Source organism: Cantharellus anzutake (genome assembly GCF_015039405.1).
Source record: "Cantharellus anzutake strain C23 chromosome Unknown EI90scaffold_20, whole genome shotgun sequence".
Taxonomy (NCBI): Eukaryota; Fungi; Basidiomycota; class Agaricomycetes; order Cantharellales; family Hydnaceae; genus Cantharellus; species Cantharellus anzutake.
Window position 1 is genome coordinate 478,359 of NW_024066970.1, and position 23,338 is coordinate 501,696.

At 49.1% G+C, this 23,338-nt stretch overlaps 6 protein-coding genes across 6 annotated transcripts; 5 read left to right on the top strand and 1 right to left on the bottom strand.

Moving 5' to 3' along the window:
• Positions 1–116: 116 nt before the first annotated feature.
• On the bottom strand, positions 117–900 carry EI90DRAFT_3289042 (uncharacterized protein; the record flags this gene model as incomplete). The annotated part of the gene is made up of 3 exons (XM_039067141.1): positions 543–900; positions 339–484; positions 117–279 (listed from the first exon to the last, which is right to left on the bottom strand). The coding sequence occupies exons 1-3, from the start codon at positions 825–827 to the stop codon at positions 117–119; spliced, it is 594 nt and encodes a 197-aa protein (XP_038916749.1). The 5' UTR covers positions 828–900.
• A 1,960-nt stretch (positions 901–2,860) lies between these two features.
• On the top strand, positions 2,861–3,905 carry EI90DRAFT_846278 (uncharacterized protein). Its single transcript, XM_039068150.1, has one exon. The coding sequence runs from the start codon at positions 2,963–2,965 to the stop codon at positions 3,545–3,547; it is 585 nt and encodes a 194-aa protein (XP_038916750.1). The 5' UTR covers positions 2,861–2,962; the 3' UTR covers positions 3,548–3,905.
• EI90DRAFT_3055008 (uncharacterized protein) lies at positions 3,357–4,314 on the top strand. The gene is made up of 3 exons (XM_039060122.1): positions 3,357–3,416; positions 3,498–3,696; positions 3,750–4,314. Exons 2-3 carry the CDS (start codon positions 3,586–3,588, stop codon positions 3,867–3,869), a joined length of 231 nt encoding a protein of 76 aa, XP_038916751.1. The 5' UTR covers positions 3,357–3,416; positions 3,498–3,585; the 3' UTR covers positions 3,870–4,314.
• EI90DRAFT_3055009 (L-lysine 6-monooxygenase) lies at positions 3,685–5,284 on the top strand. Its single transcript, XM_039060123.1, has one exon. The coding sequence runs from the start codon at positions 3,886–3,888 to the stop codon at positions 4,819–4,821; it is 936 nt and encodes a 311-aa protein (XP_038916752.1). The 5' UTR covers positions 3,685–3,885; the 3' UTR covers positions 4,822–5,284.
• A 2,012-nt stretch (positions 5,285–7,296) lies between these two features.
• Positions 7,297–8,733, top strand: EI90DRAFT_3192663 (uncharacterized protein; the record flags this gene model as incomplete). Its single annotated transcript, XM_039066398.1, has 2 exons — positions 7,297–7,606; positions 8,100–8,733. Exons 1-2 carry the CDS (start codon positions 7,569–7,571, stop codon positions 8,731–8,733), a joined length of 672 nt encoding a protein of 223 aa, XP_038916753.1. The 5' UTR covers positions 7,297–7,568.
• Positions 8,734–11,568: 2,835 nt separating this feature from the next.
• On the top strand, positions 11,569–11,721 carry EI90DRAFT_2897445 (uncharacterized protein; the record flags this gene model as incomplete). Its single annotated transcript, XM_039054022.1, has 1 exon — positions 11,569–11,721. A coding segment is annotated over one exon (153 nt), but the record flags the coding sequence as incomplete, so codon positions are not given.
• Positions 11,722–23,338: the final 11,617 nt, after the last annotated feature.

The following is a 23,338-nucleotide window of genomic DNA, read 5'->3' on the forward strand; positions in this document are numbered from 1 at the left end:
GATTGGTTAGCTTGAAGGCTGAGAGAGCAGGTGCAAACTGAACCGCACCTCAATCCCTAAGGCAAGTCGGACTACTTGCGCAGCCTATGTCCATTAATTAGCGTTTGGCGCACGGCTTACAGGTAGCGAAGGATACATACTTGAAAGGCCCTCACTGCATCACGTATCCCTTCCCCAGCTGCCTGGACATCACCTCCGATTTTGTTATGATCCGCCCACTGGAGAACAAGACCTCGATCTAGGTACAATCTCAGCGGCGAAACAACCTTATCGAGATCACTGAAAGGGACAGTCAGACTATTTCGACTCCAAGACACTCCTCGGAGACGTAAACGCACGCCGATAAGTCATCGATTGCCTGGGCAAGCTCGGGTGGAACAGGCCCTTTCCCCTTGAATTGTTCGAGCGGCTTCGACACTGACTGATTAAAGAATTCGACACTGTTCTCGAGTTGACGAATTGCACCAGCGTTGCCACTAACTTGCTGCAAGAGCGGAAATTATTGGCATAAAGGAACCGTTGAAGGAGTTTTAGTGACTCACTTTCAGCTGGTTAACTACTTCAAGGAAGCCGCCGACCGCGCTCTTGAGTCCAGGGACCGGGACAACATCCAGAGTCTCTTTAGCAACACTCAGCAGATTCAAAACGCCATTCCAAACGGTATCAAGACCCGTTTCTTGGCTTGACGGTGGCAGCGTGGGTGCGACAGTTAATGACCCGCCTGCAAGAGGCTGGCTTTGCTGATTTTGCGATGATCCGTCTTTCTTGAAAAGTTTCCCTTTGACTTTTTCCTTGCCTTCCTTGACTTTCTTTACTAGTTTGGACATTTTGGACAAATTGGAGCGACGGTTTCAACAACACGTTGTCAGGAGTCAGGACTCAGGCGCAAGTCAGTTCAGCAACAGCCTTCAAGTCGCCTAATCAGGAAGTCCTCACAAGCACGCCTGTTCTGGCAGAGAGCGCTAATACACGGCTAGAACATTCATCATACTCTCACGCCGCAACTTCAGTGGCGTGTTGTTCCGCACGAGGAATCCACCAAGAATAGTACCTGCAATATGACCAAAGGAACTCTGGCACGCAGTCTCCCCTTTCAAATGGCCAACACATAGTTATTCATTGCGACACCCCAGTACGATGACGAATCAAGGGCATTTGGACAACAGATGGGACCCGATCGGAGGTCTTGTGACTGCAACAAGATCGAGCCCTCAAATATTGACTCCAATATTCATTCAGCCCTACAACCCCGACCCATGTTTTGCTCCAATGCCTCTCAACTCAATTTGCATATCCCCCTCGATAATGCACCATTCATAGCAAGTTCATAGATCTATTCACCACCAACGACTGAAGTTCGAACCCAGCTCCACCTAACTCGTACTCGCTGGAGTCGACCAGAACCTAGCAGCCACAGTTCCTCAACGATCCACAACGCACCTGGCCTGAGTCATAACCTGTCATTTTAAAGCGTTTGGACTTCACTTGTAGACTTCACGTTCAAATGAGCAGCATTTTCAGCTTTGACTCCGTTTTATCTTCTAACATGTTAGCGGCGTTCGGCGCAGCACTCGCCTTGTCAAGACCTTGAACTCGTGACGTTTTCGCTCTTCGCTCCTGGTTCTAGATCTATTTCCGACGGTAGTGGCGGTCGGTTCGGCCTTCCACACATCCACCGAAACCCTGATTTGCCAGCACGTTCCGCCGTCCCACAGTTCTCATTCCTCTTCGTTGGGCCACTTATGCTAATGAGGGTTTTCGTTGCCGTTGCCACCCAAGCCGAACAACCTTCACTCAACGTCACCGATGCCGACCACCGTATATGCCGTTCACCACTCTTTCCCCTTCTCCTCCCGTCATAAACACCGTTGAAATAACCCATTTTCATTACGTTGGAGAACTATCCTTGCAGTCTATCGGCGCCAGTTATTCCTGGGCATAGTGAGCAGTTGTTGGTTCTGTGTTTTTTTTTTTTTGCCTTTCACATTATATCACATAACTTCTGTACATCTCTCACTCCGCGCTTTTGCATTTACTTTTGGGTTCACTCGATGCCTGTGCACCTGGTGGCAGATGGCTCCACACAATTTTGAGATATAGCGATCCTGATCCGCCGGGGCCGACCGCTGTTTGGGTGTTGTACAACAATCGCGTACCTTGACCTCGTGCTGAATCGTGCATACCGGCAGGTGGATTTCCTTTTTTATTCTGTAATTGGGTCATCGGAGGAGTCGTGCATCTGAAGGATTGCATCGCTGACATGTTCTCTCATCTTGTTTCTTGTCAATTTGCAGACCCAGTTTGTTGTTGGATCAGCGAATTAGGCGTCTGCGATACGCATGCGCAGTCACCATTCGTCCGGAATGCTCGCTATTGGCTTGCTCTTCTCCTCCAATGAGGGGCCCGATTCGTTCACCCAGCTGTTTGCTTGTCGATCGTTGCATTCGACAGAACGTGGTATTGAGGCTGCCATTTCACGTGTGCATGCAATTGGTCTCATATCGCACGGACATACATCAGTTCGTCCTTTGTTTCCACCTTCCGACTGGATTTACTATTGGACTTTATTGGGATATCTCAATGGCAGCCTACTGGGAATTGGTATGACCTTTCATTCGGAATGCAAGGGACATATTCGTTGTAATTCCCAGGCACCCGCCCCTTCAATTGGCAGCGAAGAGCGCAAAGGAGTTATTACTCGTAGTGGCCTAGGGGTGGTTCGGTTCTGGGGCGATTTTTTGAGAACCAAGTTCCGGTGATGACATTGAACCGCTAAACTACAATACATATTACGATGTGAAATTGCCGCTACTCTGCAGCGGGTCTTGGACGCGTAGACTGAATGGCCGTGCACAAATATTGGTTATACCCCGGTTATACCTTTTTTTTGCCTCAGCTTGCTGACATACGATTTTAGCTCATCACGCTTGCCGACAGCTGAACGCTGGAAACCTCCTTGTTCATGTCCACGTGCTTTACAACCTGGCTTATCCGATCTCCCCCTCGACACCAAGTGCACTCTCCCCTCTCCGTACTCTTGCACTACACCATGTCGTCTTCTCCCAACTTAGCGTTTTTTCACGGTTCGTGGCCATTAATTTTCCTAACCAATGACGGGGTTTCCAATTACCATCTCACCAAAGAAACGATAGCTCACGGCCTGTATGACTTCTCATTGACGATCAACGATCAACGGATTTTGCTCTTACGCCACATTCTCTGTGCTCATTGCTATTCCAGCTGTCTAGATGCGTGTGTTGCTCACCGCTCTCAATATCCTTCGCGTGATCTCTTTTGCCGCGCTCTGTTTGAGTACCTCCTGTCTTCTCATGCTTCGCACGCTCTTCGTTACTCCGTGTGCATCGCTCTTTATGCTATCGACCCTAATCAATCGCTCCCCTCTTTCGATGCCTGCCGTGAGTTTTTGCTAGGTTTCAATAACATCCACCAACAATTCCCCAATTTCACGCTGGCGTTATCTGATAAGTCCGCGGAAGATACTTTTAGAGGACCTCTTGCACAGATCGCGAAAACTGCTACGGAATAGCGGGAATATTCCTCGCGTTCGATCTTTCTCCCTGAGACATGATGGATACTGAATGTCATGGGCATATTTCCGATCTGGTCTGCGTGGGGTTCGGCCCCGCCGCCCTGGCCCTTGCAATAGCTTTCCTTGAAAAGAAACGCGCATATATCGTATGTGAAGTGCGCTCTTACACATCATACACACTCCAAAGTCCAAGCATTAGGCACGAGGAAAACCACTACCCCCAGATGCCATAACATTTATTGAAAAAAGCTCGTCATTTCAGTGGCATCCGGGCATGCTCCTGCCAGGCGCAAGCATGCAAATCAGGCGAGTCTTGTGAACCTATTTCTCCGTTCATGACGAAATTTACAGACCGCAGCTTCCTAAAAGATCTAGCCATGCTACGATCGCCAACCTCTTCATACACTTTCCTCTCCTACCTTCACGAACACAATCGTCTCGTCACATTCATTAACCGAGGCTCTTTCATCCCCAGTCGACGTGAATATTCCGACTATCTGATATGGGCTGCGGAAAAAGTTGCCCGCGAGCCCGGTGGATTGGTTCATTACGGCGAGAGGGTCTTGAGCATTCAAAGCGATGGCCTAGTCGTCTCAGTAACCTCGCTTTCCGAGAGTGAACACCCCGTAAAACGCGTCCGGAGAGGAAAGCATCTTGTTATCGCGCCCGGAGGAACACCGAGGGTACCTCCCTCGCTATCTGCGCTTGCTGTCAGAGCTCCCAGTCGAATTATCCACACCTCAGTATATGCGCACCGCATCGACGGCATTATGCATGATATCCTGAGTGACATCATCTTCAAACGCCCCTCAACTACGACTGAGAGTGAGAGTACCAATTTTCGACCAGTCCGTATCGCTGTCGTTGGCAGCGGTCAGAGCGCAGCTGAAGTCCTCCTTGACATCCAAGCCCGTTTGAGTGTCTTCCCTCCACCTGCCCCTAGCTCCGAGCACTCAGTTCCATCCAACCATTCCGTCGATCTCATCATTCACCGAGGAAGTCTCAAACCATCGGATGATTCTCCATTCGCAAACGAAATCTTCGACCCCGCTTCGACGGATTTTTTCTTTAATCTTAACAGCAAAGAAGCTAGATCAGAGGTAAAGCGAGAGTATGAAAATACGAATTATGGTGTCGTCAATCCCAACACCCTGGCCAAGGTCAGTAGCACTGGTATTCTTTGTGCAATGGCAGCTGTCAATATGTCCAGATATATACGACCAGAAAGTGGAAGACGGAGCACATGCCCGGGGCACCTTCCGATGCACTGAAGACCCCTCGGATTAACATTCTCAGATACCGAACCATAGTTGCAGCCACTCAATATTACACGACTTCGGACTCTTCATCCGACGTAGCCCCGATTGCACACCGAGCTTCTTCGCATTGGCATGGATTACTCACGCTTACGCTCCAGCACCCGGGATAATTACTAAGCCTCGATCACTTGGAGCAACTCCTTTCCGATACTCCCAAACATAATTAGGTGCCCTGGGGCTCCTCGGATTGACATTTGTGCTTGTTGGAGACTCTGGAGGTGATATGACAGAAGGTACCCAATCGAGACTCCGTTCGACATTGTTGTGCCAGATGTCCAGGACTTTCCACGGGGAAAGCAAGGTAATAACTAAATATAACTGGAGCGTCGAGCAACTGTATTACGGGAGTAATAACTTGTGAGAATTTGTTCCTTAAGTAACGATTCAGTGGTAACCCTAAGTGTAATTGGAACTTGGTGGAATCGACTTTGAGGCGCTACGGTGAGGACGAGGACTCAGTGACAGTGACAGTTGAACGACGAACGCGTGCACCATGCTCCTTCCACGCATTAAATGCTGCATTTTTCTGGTTGCTGTAGTCCGATTTCATGACAATACCGAAGACAGTCACCTCCGCCAGTTTGGAACGATCGCTGACCTCCGTGGAATGGAAAGCATTGTGGGATTGAGGAAGGGTAACGATCGAGAGTAGAAAGGATGCAGGGAGAAGGCAGACGAAGTGGGATGAGAGTATATTGAGTAATGATTGGAGGACCCTGGGTTATTGAGAATTTGCAATAATGGAGGACCTGGTCAGAAAATGAATTTAGTCCCGGGCGAAAAGGCCCGCCTAAGCCGCCAAGCGGAGCTGTCAGAGCCCAGGTGCGCGGCTACGCACAGGACAATGATGGACCGAGGGACGGCCCATGAATTGATTTGAGCCAAATCCAGTGGTCCACATGACAACTCATGGAGACTCCAAACGCGTTTACTCCCTGGCTAGTGCGTCACCTTCGTTCTAGTGGTTCCATCCACCCTCATTCCAAAGTGGTCATTAAGGCCGGAGACGTCAAGAAAGCACCCCCGGGCCCAGCGCTTTATGTCAGGCCTGTATTATCGGGAAATGAACTTGACAAAACTGAGGCAAAACACAACCCAACTTAGGGTCGCACTTATTTTATGTAGGTTTTGCGATTAACGGAGGTCAGCCTAGATAGTCTGCTAAAGTACGTACCATCAGAACAGCGGAGTTGTCTTCTGTTCTGTCCTTTCATCTCAAGCACTCCCGCAAATGGTTCGGTCCCATCCTACTTCGTTCTGTGCACATCACAACGGAAAAGTTGCTAGATAAATAACCAACCTGAGCTGGTTATCCTTAGTCTTGCCTCATTGGGTGGTCTCATTTAAAACCGCTGCAGGAACTACCCTAACCTCCATGACGAACGGGGTCGAGAGGCAGGCTCGCTCATTGTTCAGTTGCTGGACACTACGAAGCGAGTTCCTCAAGCCGCGCACACGACATTGCCAGGACCTACCTACGTCACTCGAGATTCCCGAGCCGGTTCGAGGCGCTACTGACTCAGCGGCTGCGGTTCGAGATCTAGGCAGCGTGCTCAAAGTGGTCGACAAGACCAAGACTGTGGTGGATTTTGTCGATAAAACAGCCAAGGTATGCATTGCTCCGCGGTAACATATCTTTAGTTTGCGCTGACGCCGTCGGGCAGCTCCATCCTTACGCAAATATTGTTTGGCAGGTCTTGAGTTCGGCGTACCAGGTATGAACTCGTCGTTATTATAGCGCAAACCCGTGCGCTGACAATTTCGAGCGGTTGTTTCAGGCTGTTCGAGGGCAGATTAGAGAGACGACGCACTCTGCGGTCTTGTCGCGTCTATGGCTGACCTTTATTCGTTCATCGATGCCGTCGATGAGCTGAAAAACAAAATTCGGCTCCTCGAAGCCAGCATCATCCGAATTTCTGTCCAAATGACGGAATGCGGAATTTTCATTAAGCAGTATGTGTTCCGTTGACTCATAGGTAGGCCGCTCGTTGTCGGTTGTGTTAGTTCAGTGAACAATCAATGTGCCCAGGCCGACTCGTTCACCAAACATTCTCAAACACCTCCCAAACGATCTTGAACCTCTTGGGGGTGCTAACAAGGACCTTTGTATGGGTGTAACATCTTACAGTGCATTCATCTCGGTCCAAATATCCAGGGGCGTGGAAAAACTTGGTGCGATGACTTCCACCTTCTGTGCACCGGACATTACTTACCTTCAGGGTTTGCAGTTGAAATCGAGGCATTGAAGCCTGCGACCATGGATGTGGGAGATCGAGATGTTGTAACTCAGGTTATGGCACCTCTGAGATGAACTGTAATGTTTATACAAGAGTAGAAACAGATAGAGTTCATCTCTGCAGTCATGTGACACATAAAAGGAAAAGAAAAGGAAATCAAACAAGAGGTAGATGTACTACAACACGAGATACATGCTTGCCTGGGACTCGAGTAGACATCTTGAAAAACCTCATCGATTCCCTGACAGATCCTAGCCTGCCTCCCGGTCATAATGTCATCTGGCTTCGTGGACCGGCTGGATCCGGCAAGAGTACCATGCTCAACACGGTTGCTCAACACTTCTCAGAGCTGCGCCGACGTGGCGCTTTTCTGTTCTGGGACCGGAACGACCCTCACCCCTTCGTGTGATACGTACTCTTGCCTTCCAGCTGGCTCGTTTCAATCCCACTTTTGCCGTGAAAATGGCTGAACAAATCGAAAAATTGCCCGACATTACTACATCCTGTCAGGGATCGGCCCCTGACCCCGCTGTCAGGGCACCCAACCACACCCCAGAACCACCTTCCCAGACTTCCCTCACTCCCCAGACCTCCCCATCCCTACATACCTCTCACAGCTTCAGCCCGCATGTGAGCCCGCGGGAAAAATCACGTGGGTTAAGGCGAGCAACTCGCCTTAACCCATGTGACACCTTTTCCGAGTCGCGGGAACATGCTCGGCTTCTACCCGGAGTCACGTTATGAACTGTACAGTACACTTCCTTTTTATAGTAGCCAAGCGGGGAATAGGGAAACTTACCCTTCTTCTCAACTCAATCCCCGCTTAGGCAAGTTGTAGTTACCCTCTGTAATACATGACAACTCAATCCCCGCTTAGTCCCTTCAGTGAGTTTGAGGAGCTGAGGACAGGGTCTAGCGCCCAACCACCTGGAACACCGCACACACCTAGGGCTGAGGTCGGGCTGTCCCTGATCGAGGACCGAGCCCTGACACATCCACCCTCGATATGCAATTCAAGCATCTTCTAGAGGTGCCTCTGGCCGAACTCGCAGCAGAGCTTGATTTGGGCTCTATTGTAATTGTCCTTGATGCCCTTGATGAGTGTGGTACTATGGAGACGAGGACAAAGCTCCTTCACGCACTCTCTGAAGGCCTTGCAAGGCTTCCGAGTACCTTTCGGTTCCTGATAGCCAGCCGGGACGAACCCGACATTGGTGCTGCCCTGTCGTGTCTGGGTGTTGACGTGCGTGACGTGCCGATTGGGGATGAGTCGACATCATCTGACATCAAGCTCTGTTTCCAACAACGGCTTGCCTGCAGCGCTGATGCCTTCGTAGGCCATGGTCTGTCATCCAATTGGCCGGGAGACCCCGTAATATGGCAGCTTGTCGCTCTGTCCGGAGGTCTTTTCATTTGGGCATCTACAACCATTCGCTTCCTTGAATCCCACTTTCCTGAAGAAAGGTTGAAAACGGTGCTAAGTGCATCAGTACAGGCCCCACCGCATGCTGGGTTGGACAATTTGTATCGGGTCGCTCTTACTCATCCATTCGACTCATACGACGAAAACGAACTTGTCAGAGTCCGCGCGTCTATTCGCAGCGTAAGAGTATCCCCAGGAAACTAGTCGATATCAAAGCTGGGGGGCTAGCCCAGCTGGCATAGTAGCCTTATGTACATGAGTTCTGCTAACTCACGAGAGCGCAGTTACATTGGGAAGATGGTAACTAATAGAAACACGACATCAAATAGGAAGATAGAAGATGCGGGAAATGAGGGAATATCGGGTAAGGGGTGACGCGATAGCGAATATAGCGCAATGAGTTATATCTGCGTTCTAACTACGTAATTATCTCACGCAATCTTGGCTAACAATTACCTCATTGATATCGCTTAGAGTAAAGGGGGGCCGGATAACCAGGCGTCCCCTGACAACTCAAAGCTGTACATTCCATCCTCGGTGCAATAGTAGTCGCTCGTGAGCAGCTAACAGATTGGCAGCTCAGTCAGCTACTAGGACTGGAGTTAGGTAAGGTCCAGGTGGTGCTCTCACGGTTGCAATCGCTGTTGCAGGGTGGTCACGGGCGTCCTGTTCAAGTCTTACATACATCCTCTACCGATTTTCTGTGCGACTCCAAACGGTGTCAAGATCCGCAATGGCACATGAACACCTGTTCATCACCTTGATCTTGCATCTGGCTGTCTCCAGGTGATGAAACGAAATCTCAAATTTAACATCTGCAGGATCGAGACATCCTATTACCGGAACAGGGAAATCGAGGGAATTCAACAGCGAATCGATCAGGCCATAACGCCTGCGCTGACGTATGCAAGCGAATACTGGGCAGAACATTTGGATTTTGGATCTATGTCAGAGCCAGGTTCGCATCCCCTTGTCGATGCGGTTATGAACTTCATCAATCGCCAGTTCCTATACTGGATTGAGGTATTCAGTGTGAAGGACCGCATGTTTATGATACCCTCTATTCTAAGGAAGGCGGCTAGTTGGGCTAAGGTAGGCCATTTTTCTCATGTGCAATGGGAACGAGTGATTGATTTACTTACATAGAATTACGAGCAGGGATTCGAAGAAATCATCTCAGAGGCATATACATTTGTGAACATCTTCGGGTATCCAATCGGTCAGAGCGTGCCACACATCTATCTCTCAGCTTTGCCGTTTTCACCTTCTCAGTCTGCTGTTCTACAATGTATGCGCAATGCATTCCAGAATACTTTGTCTGTTCAATCAGGGCTTCCCAAGCAATGGCCTGTGATTCGTCAGACACTTAGAGGACACTCTGGCTTCGTCCTGTCACTCGCATTCTCTCCCGACAGCACCCGCATCATCTCAGGCTCTTTTGACAAGACAGTCCGGATTTGGGATGCTGTGTCAGGTGCACCAATCGGCGAGCCTCTGTGGGGGCACTCTGGTTGGGTCCAGTCAGTTGCATTCTCTCCCAATAGCACTCACATAATCTCAGGCTCTTCCAACAATACAGTTCAAATTTGGGATGCCGTGTCAGGTGCACCAATCGGCAAGCCACTGTGAGGGCACTCTGGTGCGGTCTGGTCGGTTGCATTTTCTCCCGACGGCACCCGCGTCGTCTCAGGCTCTGAAGACGAGACGGTTCGAATATGGGATGCTGTGTCAGGTGCACCAATCGGCGAGCCTCTGCAAGGGCACTCCGGTTGGGTCCACTCAGTTGCGTTCTCTCCTGATGGCACCCGCATCATCTCGAGCTCTTCTGACAAGACAGTTCAAATTTGGGATGCTGTGTCAGGTACACCAATTGGCGAGCCTCTGCAAGACTACTCTCGCTGGGTTCACTCGATTGCATTCTCGCCTGATGGCAACTACATCGTCTCAGGCTCTTCCGACGACAGCACCCGCATCCTCCCAGTCACCCCTGATAACACAGTTCAAATTTGGGATGTTGCATCAGGTGTGCCCATCGGCAAGCCTCTGCAGGGGCACACTGCTGCGATCCGGTCGGTTGCATTGTCTCCCGATGGCATTCGCATCGTCTCAGGCTCTGAAGACGAGACAGTTCGAATTTGGAACACCATGTCAGGTGCGACAATTGGCGAGCCTCTGCAAGGGCATTCCGGAAAGGTCTGGTCAGTTGCATTCTCTCCCAACGGCACCTGGATCATCTCGGGCTCATCCGACAAGACAATTCGAATTTGGGATGCAGTGTCAGGTGCACCAATCGGCAGGCCTCTGCAAGGGCACTCTCACACTGTCCGGTCGGTCGCATTCTCCCCTGATGGCACTCGCATCGTCTCGGGCTCTGGTGACAAGACAGTTCGGATTTGGAATGCCGTGTCAGGTGCACCAATCGGCGAGCCACTGCAAGGGCACTCTGCTGAAGTCTGCTCAGTTGCATTCTCTCCCAACGGCACCTATATCACCTCAGGCTCCTTCGACAAGACAGTTCGGATTTGGGATGTCATGTCAGGTGCTCCAATCGGCAATCTTCTGCAAGGGCACTCTGCTGGGGTCTGTTCAGTTGCATTCTCTCCCAATAGCGCCTACATCATCTCAGGCTCCTTTGACAAGACAGTTCGAATCTGGGATGTCATTTCAGGTATACCGATTGGCGAGTGTCTGCAAGGTCACTCCAACACAGTCTGGTCGGTTGCATTTTCTCCCGATTGCACCCGCATTGCCTCGGGCTCCCAAGACAAGACAATCCGAATTTGGGACGCTGCATCAATCAGTGAGCCCTTGCAAGGGCGCTCGGCCCCATTGACCGTGCTCTCCCCCGATGGCACCCACATCACCTCAGCCTCGCCCGATAAGACGATTCGATCGTCACGGCCTTTGGCAGGGGCGGCTGACAGTATATCTCGATCATCGCGCTCTTCTCTCGCCCTGTCCGACTCCATTTCGGAGAATGCCGATGTGCGTGACGGGGCGCCGATGTTTTCTGATGGCTCATTGCTTCGTAGTGATGGTTGGATGACTACAACAGACGGGCTACTTCTCTTTTGGGTCCCACCAGAGCATCGCCTTGGCCTATTCCGGCCCAGTACCCTCACGGTTATAGGAGTTCGGCCAATCCGACTGAACATGCAGCGTTTTGTTCATGGTTTGCAATGGACACAGTGTCACACTGGGGATTGCTAAATTTGTGACTTGTACACTGCGGTAACTTTATGGTATCTCCAACTGATTTGCAAGCTTCCCAATCGGTATTTTAGGAAACCCTGTCAAGGTGAGATACTATGAGAGATTGACTGCTAGGTCATCTTCGTGACTCTGCCCCTGTGGTCGCATCATAATGCCTAAACAAATAAAAGAAGTGTCTTAAGAGGCTTCAACGTGAAATGCAGCACCAACAGGCAAATACTGAAGAAAGCCATCAGCTCATTCTGTTTCATAAAAGAGCCTTGGCCTCACACCTCGGTTTCCTTTCATGCTGCAGGTAGATGCACAGCATGGCGTCCCAATGTAGGCAGCAAGCTTGTGTCCATGCACGCTGGGGCACCTGCTCAAGAACACGTCTTGTGTCCTGGCTATGGAGAAATCTGAGCCGGGATATATAATTATTCTCGCTTGAGTAGGGGACAGGGACATGCAGAGTTCGTTCTGTACTGTTGAACAATCTCGGGGAGGCTCAGAGGATGTGGGGGGAATGGCCTGTTAAACCCAGCGTCTGATTACACAGGTCCCATCGCTTAAAAACTATCAACTCTACGTAGAATGTGTGACTACTTATCCACCCAGAGTATCGCATGTACCTAGTGCCCGGGGTTGACAGGTTCTTGCACAGCCTGGATCTCAAAATTTGTGCAAGTCTATGTTGCTCGGCTCAGCTCAGTCTCGCTAGAAGAGAACCGAGAGGGAGGCGAGTCAAAAAATAAAAATAAAAATCGCCCCCTTCGATAGGCCTGTTGACATTTTCTCAATATATTCATTGGTGACTGGAGGGCCATTTTCAGGAGAACAGCAAACCCCTTTTGGACAAACATCCATCTGTGGAGTGGAAGAACAGAACATGGACTTCAAAGGACTCAAGCTCTAGTCCCAAGGTCTGAGCCTGATGCAGTCCAGATGCAAGGAACTCACCATGCTCACGGAAACAAACCAGAAGGCTCGAAGCGATCAATGAACAAGAGCGCATTTGTGGTCATCCTGAAGCTGCTTCTGTTCGGATTCATCTTGTCGTCCAGTTGTGTGTAAAACGTCACTTCATTCAAGGAGGGAATCAGGGCTGAAAAACATAGGGGCTGTTGCCACCGGATGGCGCAGAAGCACAACCAGCAGCATCGTCAGACATTCTTGGGCTTTCGCTGGCAACCTAGGTGTGTTCGCTATTATGTCTCCAAGTTCACATGCTGGCAATGCGCCCCACGAATTGCCAGGTCCTCAGTGTAGTTTGTCATCTCAACTTTGCCATTTGGTACGCAGATAGAACCACGAGTTTTGATGTGAGAAAAAAGATTGCTTCGCAATCTCATTGAGTGTTTGTGGGTTGCGTCGATGACGAGAATGGGTCCAATGAATCAGCTCAAGCAACCTGCATTTGGCGAGCACTATCAAAGATAATCTCGTACTGCAGAGTCTTATGATCCTGGTAATAAAGCTATCGATCATTCTGGGGATGTTTCCAGTTTCGATATATATCCGTGGAGGTAAGAAAAAGCAGTGGCGGGGGAGCTGATTTGACTGTTGCACTTTATGGAACTACAAAATGTAATGGCAGTATCCAATGAATAACAACGGATCCAACAATACAACCCAGATCCCAAATGGGTGATCGCTGTTAAATTGTCTTCTTCACATCGTTCCAGCCCCTTATAACTCCCAAGACTCTTGCCCATAAATTGATCTGGCAATGAGGACACTCCACACACTGAATCACCCATTCAAAAGCGGTAGTGATCCACGTTGCACTGGCATCTGCTGGTGCCTCCCAGGTCAGGTAGCCGGCGATCAGACCATATGCCCTTGTCGTCCCTATTTGCCTCCTCCAGTTGCAAAACGACGTATCTTCATGACACTCTGGTGGCTCCATAAGCAATCTGTGAAGCGCAGCTCTTCGAGTTGCATGGAGCCGCAACAAGCGAAGCAGGTACAGCAGCCCCATCATGATAGAGCTGCCTTCATCGACCCTACTGTGTCAGGGACCGACCTGGGGTTGAGAGTGTTGTAGGTGGGATAATCGCCCATGCACAGACTCGGCTTGGATACTGTACTATAATGACCATAGGTTCATTCCCACGGTTTTCGGGGATTGCCATCTCCTTGCATAGTTCATCTCTCAGTGTGACATGCACCACACATCACGTGAAATCTTGAACTGAATTGAAACTGAATTGATTTGCTAATTCCGGCAACTCCCGGATTTCATGGGAACCAGTTGTCAATACATTTATCTGTTCAAAGTCTCGCTGTGACATGTGACAAAACCTACTTTAGTTCAGTTCACAGTTTGCATGTGACATGTGACTGAACCAATGGTTGTTATAGTACAGTACCTGATTCTATGATTAGGAAACGACTTTCATTCACGCGATGACTCGGTACAAATTTGGTATCTAAAAATAGTCCTAATTCGTACGATTCTGACGATATCAAGAACGTCCCAATCGGTGGAGATTTGACGGAGTTCCGTGTTGGAGAAGTTAGGCCCAGCAGGTCACGGGCATGTGCGGGCGTGGGAATCTCAAGCAGCAACCCAGGATTCCAGCCTCACTCGTTCCCACAGCGTCTAATAAATTGGTAAAAATGCCCATTGGCTGCATAATAGTTCCATTCAGCCACATTTCCAATTTCGGCTCTTAATTCCGTAAATCCGTTGAGAAATCGCTTATTTTCTTTTATTTTCATATTTTGCCATCATTTCAGATATTGATTGATATTCTTTTATTATTACTGTTACCCTTTTTTCCAGGTGCCATATGGCACCAATATTTCACATCTATTATTTCTAAAAATAATTATTTCTTATAATCCTGTACATACCGGATTTTTGAAAAGAAGTTCTCCCCTCCCCCATTTTCTCTAAGGTGCTAGGACGTGCTAGAGAGGGTGTGAGTGTGTGGAATTCCAACAGTAGGAATAAGGGCAGTGATCTAGCTCACAACGAGTGAGTAGTGGACACTGAGCCCGGACCTTGTGGAAATCCCGGAGAACCCACCACGGAGTTTTAGGATCGAGAGCATAGTGAAGTTCAGTCAAGAAAGTAGGAGTTTAGGGAGTTTGGCCCCACAAGCTTAGTCGGCATAGAGAGCTGCGAGCCCTCTTTCAGCATCTGGGTATATCGCCCGGGGCTGAGGGCCCGGTAGGGTGCGGCATGGGCGTGCGTAACAACGGGCCTGAAGCAGGTAAGGGTCCGTGGCCACTTAGACTAAAGTGGGAAGTGTGTTATTATTATTAGCAGGGGAATGTAAGCTACTTGCCTAAAGTGGGAAGTGTGAGAAGAAGGTTGCTTCTCAGTTCCCACTTAGGCTGTGTTTATGTACATGCAGTTGGAGGTCATGTGGGGGGTGCCACGTCATCTACGTGCACAGCCGTGTCCGCCTGGGTATCTCCATAAGAGGTCTCAGGTGCATCCGGTGTGTAGGGCGTCACCCGGTGTGTCCGGGTCTGGGCGTGTTGTGCAGCCTGGTTACTGGTACATCGAGCAAGGAAGTCATCCGTGTAGTAGAAAAGGAAAGAAGGAGAAAGAAAGGAAAGAAGGAGAAGGAAAAGGGAAAGGGAGAAGGAGAGAAAGGAGGAGGGAGGATGGGGGCAGCGGGTGAGGATAGTGGGATCAGGTGGGGTCGGACCAGGTGGAGTGGGGTCAGGCAGGTGTGCCCTGACATACTGATGGGGATGCGAAGTGTGTAGTAAGAGCACTGGACAGCGAGTTCTTCGAAATCATGTGAAGCTGCCAGCGAATAAACTTTCAGCGCATCTGTATTGGGTTCTGCTGCATGGCAGACGAGGTTGGTGAAAATCTCGGAGTCCTGGGGAATGCATTCGGAGAGCCGGCAACCGTACTTTTGGAGAGTCTCGAATGCCCGAGCGATAGTTTCAAAGTCGGGACAGTAGATGCACGATGATGTGCCCTAAAAATGGGGAGAGATATAAAGAATGGGGGGAATCACAGATAGAACCTGGCACATGTATAAGATATGGAGAACGCAGTTCATGACTGTAGCATCTTCTAGGACTAAGAAGACAACTAACAACCCGTTCAGCCCAACGGTGCCGTTATCTGTGAATAGACCACCAAAAGCCGTGCAGGAGCGGGTTTGAAGCCTGTCGCGATGGACATGAAATAATACCTCATCTGATGTCTGTATGATGGAGTCGGGAGGAATATTGGTGTAAGGATAAGGGAAGTGAATATTTGGGTTGAACGCAGTGGACGTTGCAAGAGGGCTAGCGGCTCTCTATGCCGACTAAGCTCGTGGGGCCAAACTCTCCTAAAACTTCACTTTCTCTCTAGACTTTGCTCGACTCTCGATCCTTAAACTCCATGTGGGTTCTCCGGGATTTCCGCAAGGTCCGGGCTCAGCGTCCACTACTCACTCGTTGTGAGCTAGACAGCTGCCCTTATTCCTACTGTTGGAATTCCACTCACTCACTCCAACTCTAGCGCATCCTAGCACCTTAGAGAATTTGGGGGAGGGGAGAACTTCTTTTTAAAATCTGGTATGTACAGGATTATATCTAATAATTATTTTTAGAAAGAATAGATGGCAAATATTGGTACCATATGGCATCTGGATACCTTATTAGGCGAAATAATAAAAAAGGGTAACAGTATCAATAAAAGAGTATTGATCAATAACTGAAATGATGGCAAAATATGAAAATATAAGAAAATAAGCGATTTCTCAACGGATTTACGGAATTAAGATCCGAAATTGGAAATGTAGCTGAATAGAACTATTACGCAGCCGATAAGCATTTTTACCGATTTATTAGATGCCATGGGAACGAGTGAGGCTGGAAATCTGGGTTGCCGCTTGAGATTCCCACGCCCGCACATACTCGTGACCTGCTGTGCCTAACTTCTCCAACACGGAACTCCGTCAAATCTCCACCGATTAGGACGTTCTTGGTATCGATGGGATCGTACAAATTAGCACTATTTTTAGATGTCAAATCCGTACTGAGTCGTCGCATGGATGGAAGTGGTTTTATAGTCGTGAAAACGGGTATCCGAGCCGAGTCTGTGCATGGGCGATTATCCCACCTACAACGTCATGACGAAGTCTGAACTGATTACATTTTCTTCAGTGCCATAGGATGAGGGCTCCAGCTGAAGGTTGTATTGGTCAATGTGTGGGTATAGACAGCCTCCAGCAGAACCTGGGGTGCTCGCGATGGAAGTAATAGAGTTGTGCAGGAGGTGTGCCAGTGAATCCCCCATTTTCATGTTGGTGTAAGTAATTGTAAATGGGGATGGTAGGAGGCTTTATGTCAGGGCCCAGCCTCGGACTCGGAGGCTCCCTGACCTCAACCCCCATCTGGCCTGTCCTCACACTATGCGGGGCATGAGATGTATAGTAAAAGGAAAGATAATATATACACTTGCCTATGCGGGGCATGAGATGAGAAGAAGGGTAAAGGTCTCATCTCCCCGCATGGTTGCTATATAAAGGAATGGGTCACATGCCCACAACTATACAGCTCTTAGAGTTGTGTAGTGTGACCCGGAGGGAACATCCAGGTGGCAGTGCCAAGCGTGGGAACGTTCTGGGCGAGTTGCTCGCCCAGAACTGTGGCTGTGACCCGTGGGAACATTCTGGGCAAGCTGCTCGCTCAGAAAGTTCCCACGCTATCCCGTGCGCGCGGATACACAACACAGAAAGGCAACAACAAGGCAACAATGAAGGAATGGAAGGAAGGGATTGGTTGGGGAGTCTGGGGCACCCTAGGGCAGGGTGCTGAACCCTGACACTTTATACCTTTGGATTGAGTATTATACTAGGTTGGGATCTGAGGTCAATGCAGGACAATAGGCGACCTGCCCCTTACATGATTCATCATAGGGGGGGTTCTCCCAGATCCAGCACGAAGAGCATGTCATTGATGGGCCCAAACAGAGACGAATAACCTGAGAAACAAATTGTCAAAATTCATAATTTGTTCAGCATTACCTGGTGGTTCATCAGCAGCAGCTTCAAGTGTCAACATATTTGCCTCCTCATCGATATTAATGGGATTGTCTGAGCCCTCCTTAGAGTGGTATCCTCAATGGCGATCAAATTAAAAGCGGGCGTGTGGTGGTAACCTGAAGAGAGCCCAGCAGACTCCAAGTGCATTATGTAAGTGGTCGGTACATGTGGCGATAGAATTCTACTCGTCCATGCCGCGAAAAGGCAATGCAGCTCTACGTCATCACATCCCGTTTAAGGTTCGAGCCGCAATTTTGCCCTCCTGGATGATCATTCATGCGAAGATAGAAGCCAAATAATGAGATTACACTTAGAACTGGTCGCAGTCTCTGCATTATGATTGTTATACATTTATTCGGAAGCTGTGGACGCTTATCGCAATGTGTCTAGCTACCAGGGCCTGTACCTTATATATAATTTATCATTGACCCTTCTTAAGTTCATGGTGTCACTACATAGGCAGCCCAACATCAGCAAAAAATTGTTATGCTCCTGAGTGCTCCAGAGTATGGGGAGCACTGGGAGAATCAGGAGGAGATTGGCTGGTCCAGGAACAGCTCATTTCCTCCAGAGTTGGTCAGGTACTCCAGGGCACTCCCAGGAGGGCATGGAGCATTGCTTTGTGCACAAACATATCCAGTAAATACAATTTAATGCTTCAAAATGTATAGGGGTGAGAAGCTTCTGGGAGCTCCTGGAGCATTTGAAAATGAAAAGGAAAAAAAAAGAGGGAAGACTCCCCATGAATACCTCCTACCACAAGACTAACACAACAAGACACTACTTAACATTTAGGTCAAACACTATACTATACATCAAGGACACTGAGACTCACCAATACATGGTCAAAATTTATGGCCTGATATATGATTAATCTGGCAACTTAATCACTTTCGGACTTGCAGAATATGGAGGAAGGGGAAATGGGGAGAATGAGGGGGAAATGAGGGGGGAAATGAGGGGGAAATGAGGGGGAAATGAGGGGGAAATGAGGGGGAGAATGAGGGGGAAATGAGGGGGAAATGAGGGGGAGAATGAGGGGGAAATGAGGGGGAAATGAGGGGGAAATGAGGGGGAGAATGAGGGGGAGAATGAGGGGGGAATATAGAGGGAAATGAGGAAAATTTGAAAAATAGGGACTTCTAAAAAGTTGGAAAAATAATTAGGGAAAAAATCAAAAAAAATTCAGGAACTGTAGTGCCTTTGAAGTGCTTTCAGGATATATAATTATTTGTGAAATTGAGGAAGAAATGATGGAGAAAAATGGAAAATACTTTCGGAGACCCGAGAAATAATGAGAACTGAATTGATGGGAAAGTCTGAAAATTGAATAGGAAAGTGAGGGGAAGCCTTGTAGCATTGTTATTTTCTGCTGTTCTAATTTTTCCTGATTCTTCTTGGTCTCACTCCCAGCTGCTCCTGGATACTCCTGGAAGCTCCTGGGAGGGTCCAGGAGCAGCTAATGGAAAATACTTTCAGGGACCCAAGAAATAATGAGAACTGAATTGATGGGAAAGTCTGAAAATTGAATAGGAAAGTGAGGGGAAGCCTTGTAGCATTGTTATTTTCTGCTGTTGTGATTTTTCCTGATTCTTCTTGGTCTCATTCCCAGCTGCTCCTCAATACTCCTGGAAGCTCCTGAAAGCTCCTGGGAGGGTCCAGGAGCAGCTGGGAGTGAGACCAAGAACAATCAGGAAAAATCACAACAGCAGAAAATAACAATGCTACAAGGCTTCCCCTCACTTTCCTATTCAATTTTCAGACTTTCCCATCAATTCAGTTCTCATTACTTCTCGGGTCTCCGAAAGTATTTTCCATTTTTCTCCATCATTTCTTCCTCAATTTCGCAAATAATTATATGTCCTGAAAGCACTTTAAAGGCACTATAGTTCCTGAATTTTTTTTGATTTTTTTCCCTAAATTTTTTTTTTCAACTTTTTAGAGACCAAAATTTTCCTCCCACTGCTCCTGGCACATTGCATACTCCTCACCACTCCCAGCTGCTCCTGAACCCCCTCCCAGGAGAACACTATTGGCTCCAGGAGTGCCCAATCTGCTGTTTTGTCTCCCACATGCTCCAGCCACTCCTGATGCTCCGGAGCATAATGGACTTTTGCTGATGAATGAGCACTGACTATTGGGCTCAAGGCTCAGGGGGTCACTCGGATTGTAAGGGCTCCATGGTGGAACGTTGCGTTGCTTCCACACACTCTAACTGAATTTGAAACACCGAGGATTTATGCAGATAGGCACAATTACGTACCTACCATCAAATCCTGTACAAACTTTATCCATTCCCAGACCCTGGCCTGACCTTTACAATGAGAAGGAAACCACGCTCTTTCCCTTTTCACTTAATGGTCTTGGTAGTGTTCTTGGGTCACCCAAATAGGATTAAGGAAAACCAGAACTCTGGACCTGATAAGGGGTGCTGTTACTAGAAGAACCAAGCTGTCCAGAAAGGCTGAGAAGTGGTTGGTACATGCATTGATTTGAGAGAATGGAGATGGCATTGTGCACCAAACGAATTGGATTGGTGATAGTCAAGCCAATAAAGCCTTGTGGAACCATAATGCTGGCACGTACTCTGGCTAATAAGAGCAGGAGTGAATGGCATGAAGCCGGAGACCACAGTTGATCTGTAATATGGCAACTGAGAAGAGCCCAATGCAAGGCAGTCTAGGTATAGATTTTTCGGGGAATCTCCCATTCCTAAGTTGTATGCTTCTGGAGGGAACTGCCACATTTATCGCTCAATTCACATTTGATCACACGGGGATCCTAGATGCCCAAAATCCCACATTCCAACCACCCTTCCGTTAGTAGCGCTCCGGGTTGCCCCTACTTGCATATATATGGGACTATCTGAGACCTGAAACATGAAGGTGGAGAGTCAGCATAAGGACGAGGCGGATGAAACAGGGCCGGGAAGGTGGCAGGGCCCATGGAACGTTAATGCCAAAATATACTAGAGTCAATAACTAAGAGGCCAGAGATAGGTGTAGGAGATGTTCCTGAATTCTTTCCTGATCCTCCAACTGGAGACGAGGATTCCCCACTGCCAGATAGTAAGGTTAGTAACATGGTTGTGAAACACTGATCATCACCATCACCTTGGCCTCCCACCCAATCCTTCCCCTCTGCCCACCTCCCACTGATGCATGCATACAAACACACTTACACACACCTCCCACATGAAGAAATTTCGGCCCTCCCAATTGTCAAATAAATACTGTTTACCGTCTCTCGTAACAACATGTGGCATTCTCACCAAATCGAGCGAACCATGAGGTCGCATACTGATGCTCAGACTCTTATGAATTAGGCCCAATATAGAGGCACTATCATGAGTGCTGTAGAGGCTGGGATCCTGCCTAACGATGAGGTCGCTTTGCAATTGGGCCAGGATAGCACATGCTCAGTCAAAGTCCGAGGTAGGAACTATGACAGAGGCTCGGAGCAAAGGTACGAACGGTGCCTGAGTACGAAGTACGGGACAGCGGTGGAAGGTCGTAACTTGGCAGGAGGTTGGCGGAAGAGGACCAGAGGGAAGAGAGAGGAGAGAGGGAAGAGGGAAGGAGTGGCGGAAAGGAGAGTTGTCAGGTCCGAAGGTGAGTATCGGAGCAGACGGGAGAAGAGTAGGAGGATGACGGGGGGGTGGAGGTGTTGTGAGGAGGGAGCGGAGGAGTAGGAGGAGTAGTAGGAGGGTGGTGGGAGGGGTGGTGTTTGGTCTGAGGTGGGTACCGGAGCAGACGGAGATGGGACAGGAGAGGGAAGGAGGAGTGGAGGTGGCATGGGAGGTGAGAGGAGGTGTGGTGCCAGGACCGAAGGTGAATATCGGAATGGACAGTGGTAGGGTAGGACTCCAGAGGTGGTGAAGAAGGAGGTCCAGGAGTCAGGTCAAGATCAGGTATGTACGGATATGACACTAGGGATTGGTGGCCAGTGCCAAATCACCATGATCATGTAGGAAATCCAATGTCAGCAGATGCCAGCAATGTTTTGACTCCCCCTTCAATGCCAGCTCTAAAAAAGGAATCACTGAAATGGGAGGCATCACCTCAAGGTTGGCTGGAAGGTATTGCAGAACCTGCTCTTTCACACCCAGACTCTGCCTTGCCCCCTACACCTTCATGGTCAGCTTCCCAAAAATGGGCCAAGAGAGCATTACGAAATCTGCAAAGCAAGCTGCATGGCTCCATTAGTGCCATGATATAATATACAATGCACTGGAAATCTATCTAGAAGTAGAGGCAAAGAAGGCAGGATGCATGCCCCTTGCCACCCCCAGTGAGATGTCACTTGACAGAAATGGAAAACTACAAACTGTTAGGTACCGGGTTGGCATGTTACAGGGATGGGGGAAATTCCCCATTCCTCGATCCGTTCTTATAGAGGGATGAGTGAGGTCATATTTGGTCTGTACCATAACAGGATATGTAATCGATGAGTGATCCCAGTCTTGCCTGGGGGTGGATGATCGAATTCCCATCGATCGCGATTGGTGATGTAGTGAGCTATAAAGGGATTGATGGTAGGTAGTCGGAGATGCCAGGACGGACGGGTCAGCCACGGGTACTTGGCGCTCCTCAATGGTGTGTACCGTGTGTGAGGTCGCGACTTGTGAGATGGGTGAGAACTTCATATAGTTGCCATCGGGTACTTGGCGTTCGCAGTGCGAACGTACCGGTAGCGGGTTGATGTCATAAGCGTGCAATGAGGACTGACTAGTAGGGCCTTCGGTGACTTGGCGTTCCCAAAGGGAACGTACCGTTGGCGGGGAAACATGATGACTGGTGAAGGAGGGAACAGACGGTGGATGGGCGGCAACTTGGCATTCGCGTAGCGAACGTGCCGGCATCACAGGAAGATGGGCCTCAAAGTATTCGCGATCTCCAAGATCGTGAGGTGACGTCGTATGTTGAGTACTGGGGGGAGAGCGGAGTGATGAAGACCCATAGGGTACAGATTCAGTAGGACGATACACATGTCGAGAGTCTTCGACTCTCGACCTCGAGTTCTCGTGGCGAGGGCCGTTAGAGGACTCGATATAACCAGACTTATAAGACATATTGAGAGTTGTACAGTCACACGGGTTCAGTTGAGTCACAGGGAGGGTTGTTACAGAAGATGGTACACGAGACAGTTGTAGAGCAGTTGTTAGTTAGCGGGAACTGCCTTCAGCGGTTTCCGTACAAGACACGTGACTATCTACAAATGGTAAGGTCGCGGGAAATCCCGTGAAACACAAACAACCTCGGCCAGCACCAAAACCCCAATGGGGAAAGCTTTGCACGAGGGGGGGGAAAGGGGTAGAACGGGTAAGGAGGATAGGGTATCAGGATAGAGGACGGAAGGGAGAAAGAGGGGAGGAGCGATAGAGAAGGGAAGTCTTTGACCATGCAACGGATATGGTCGTTGGAGACTCCGTATCCGTAACATGGCAGCTCAAGGAACAAGGCCCCAGGGGGTTGGGCTTTGGCCTCAGTGACTCTGAAGGAGCACTGTGCCCACCTACTGTCTCAGTGCCCACATTTCAAGGTGACTTGAGGCTGCCTTGTTAGGGGGGACAAAACCTAGTCAATATTCAGACATGATGTATATACAGG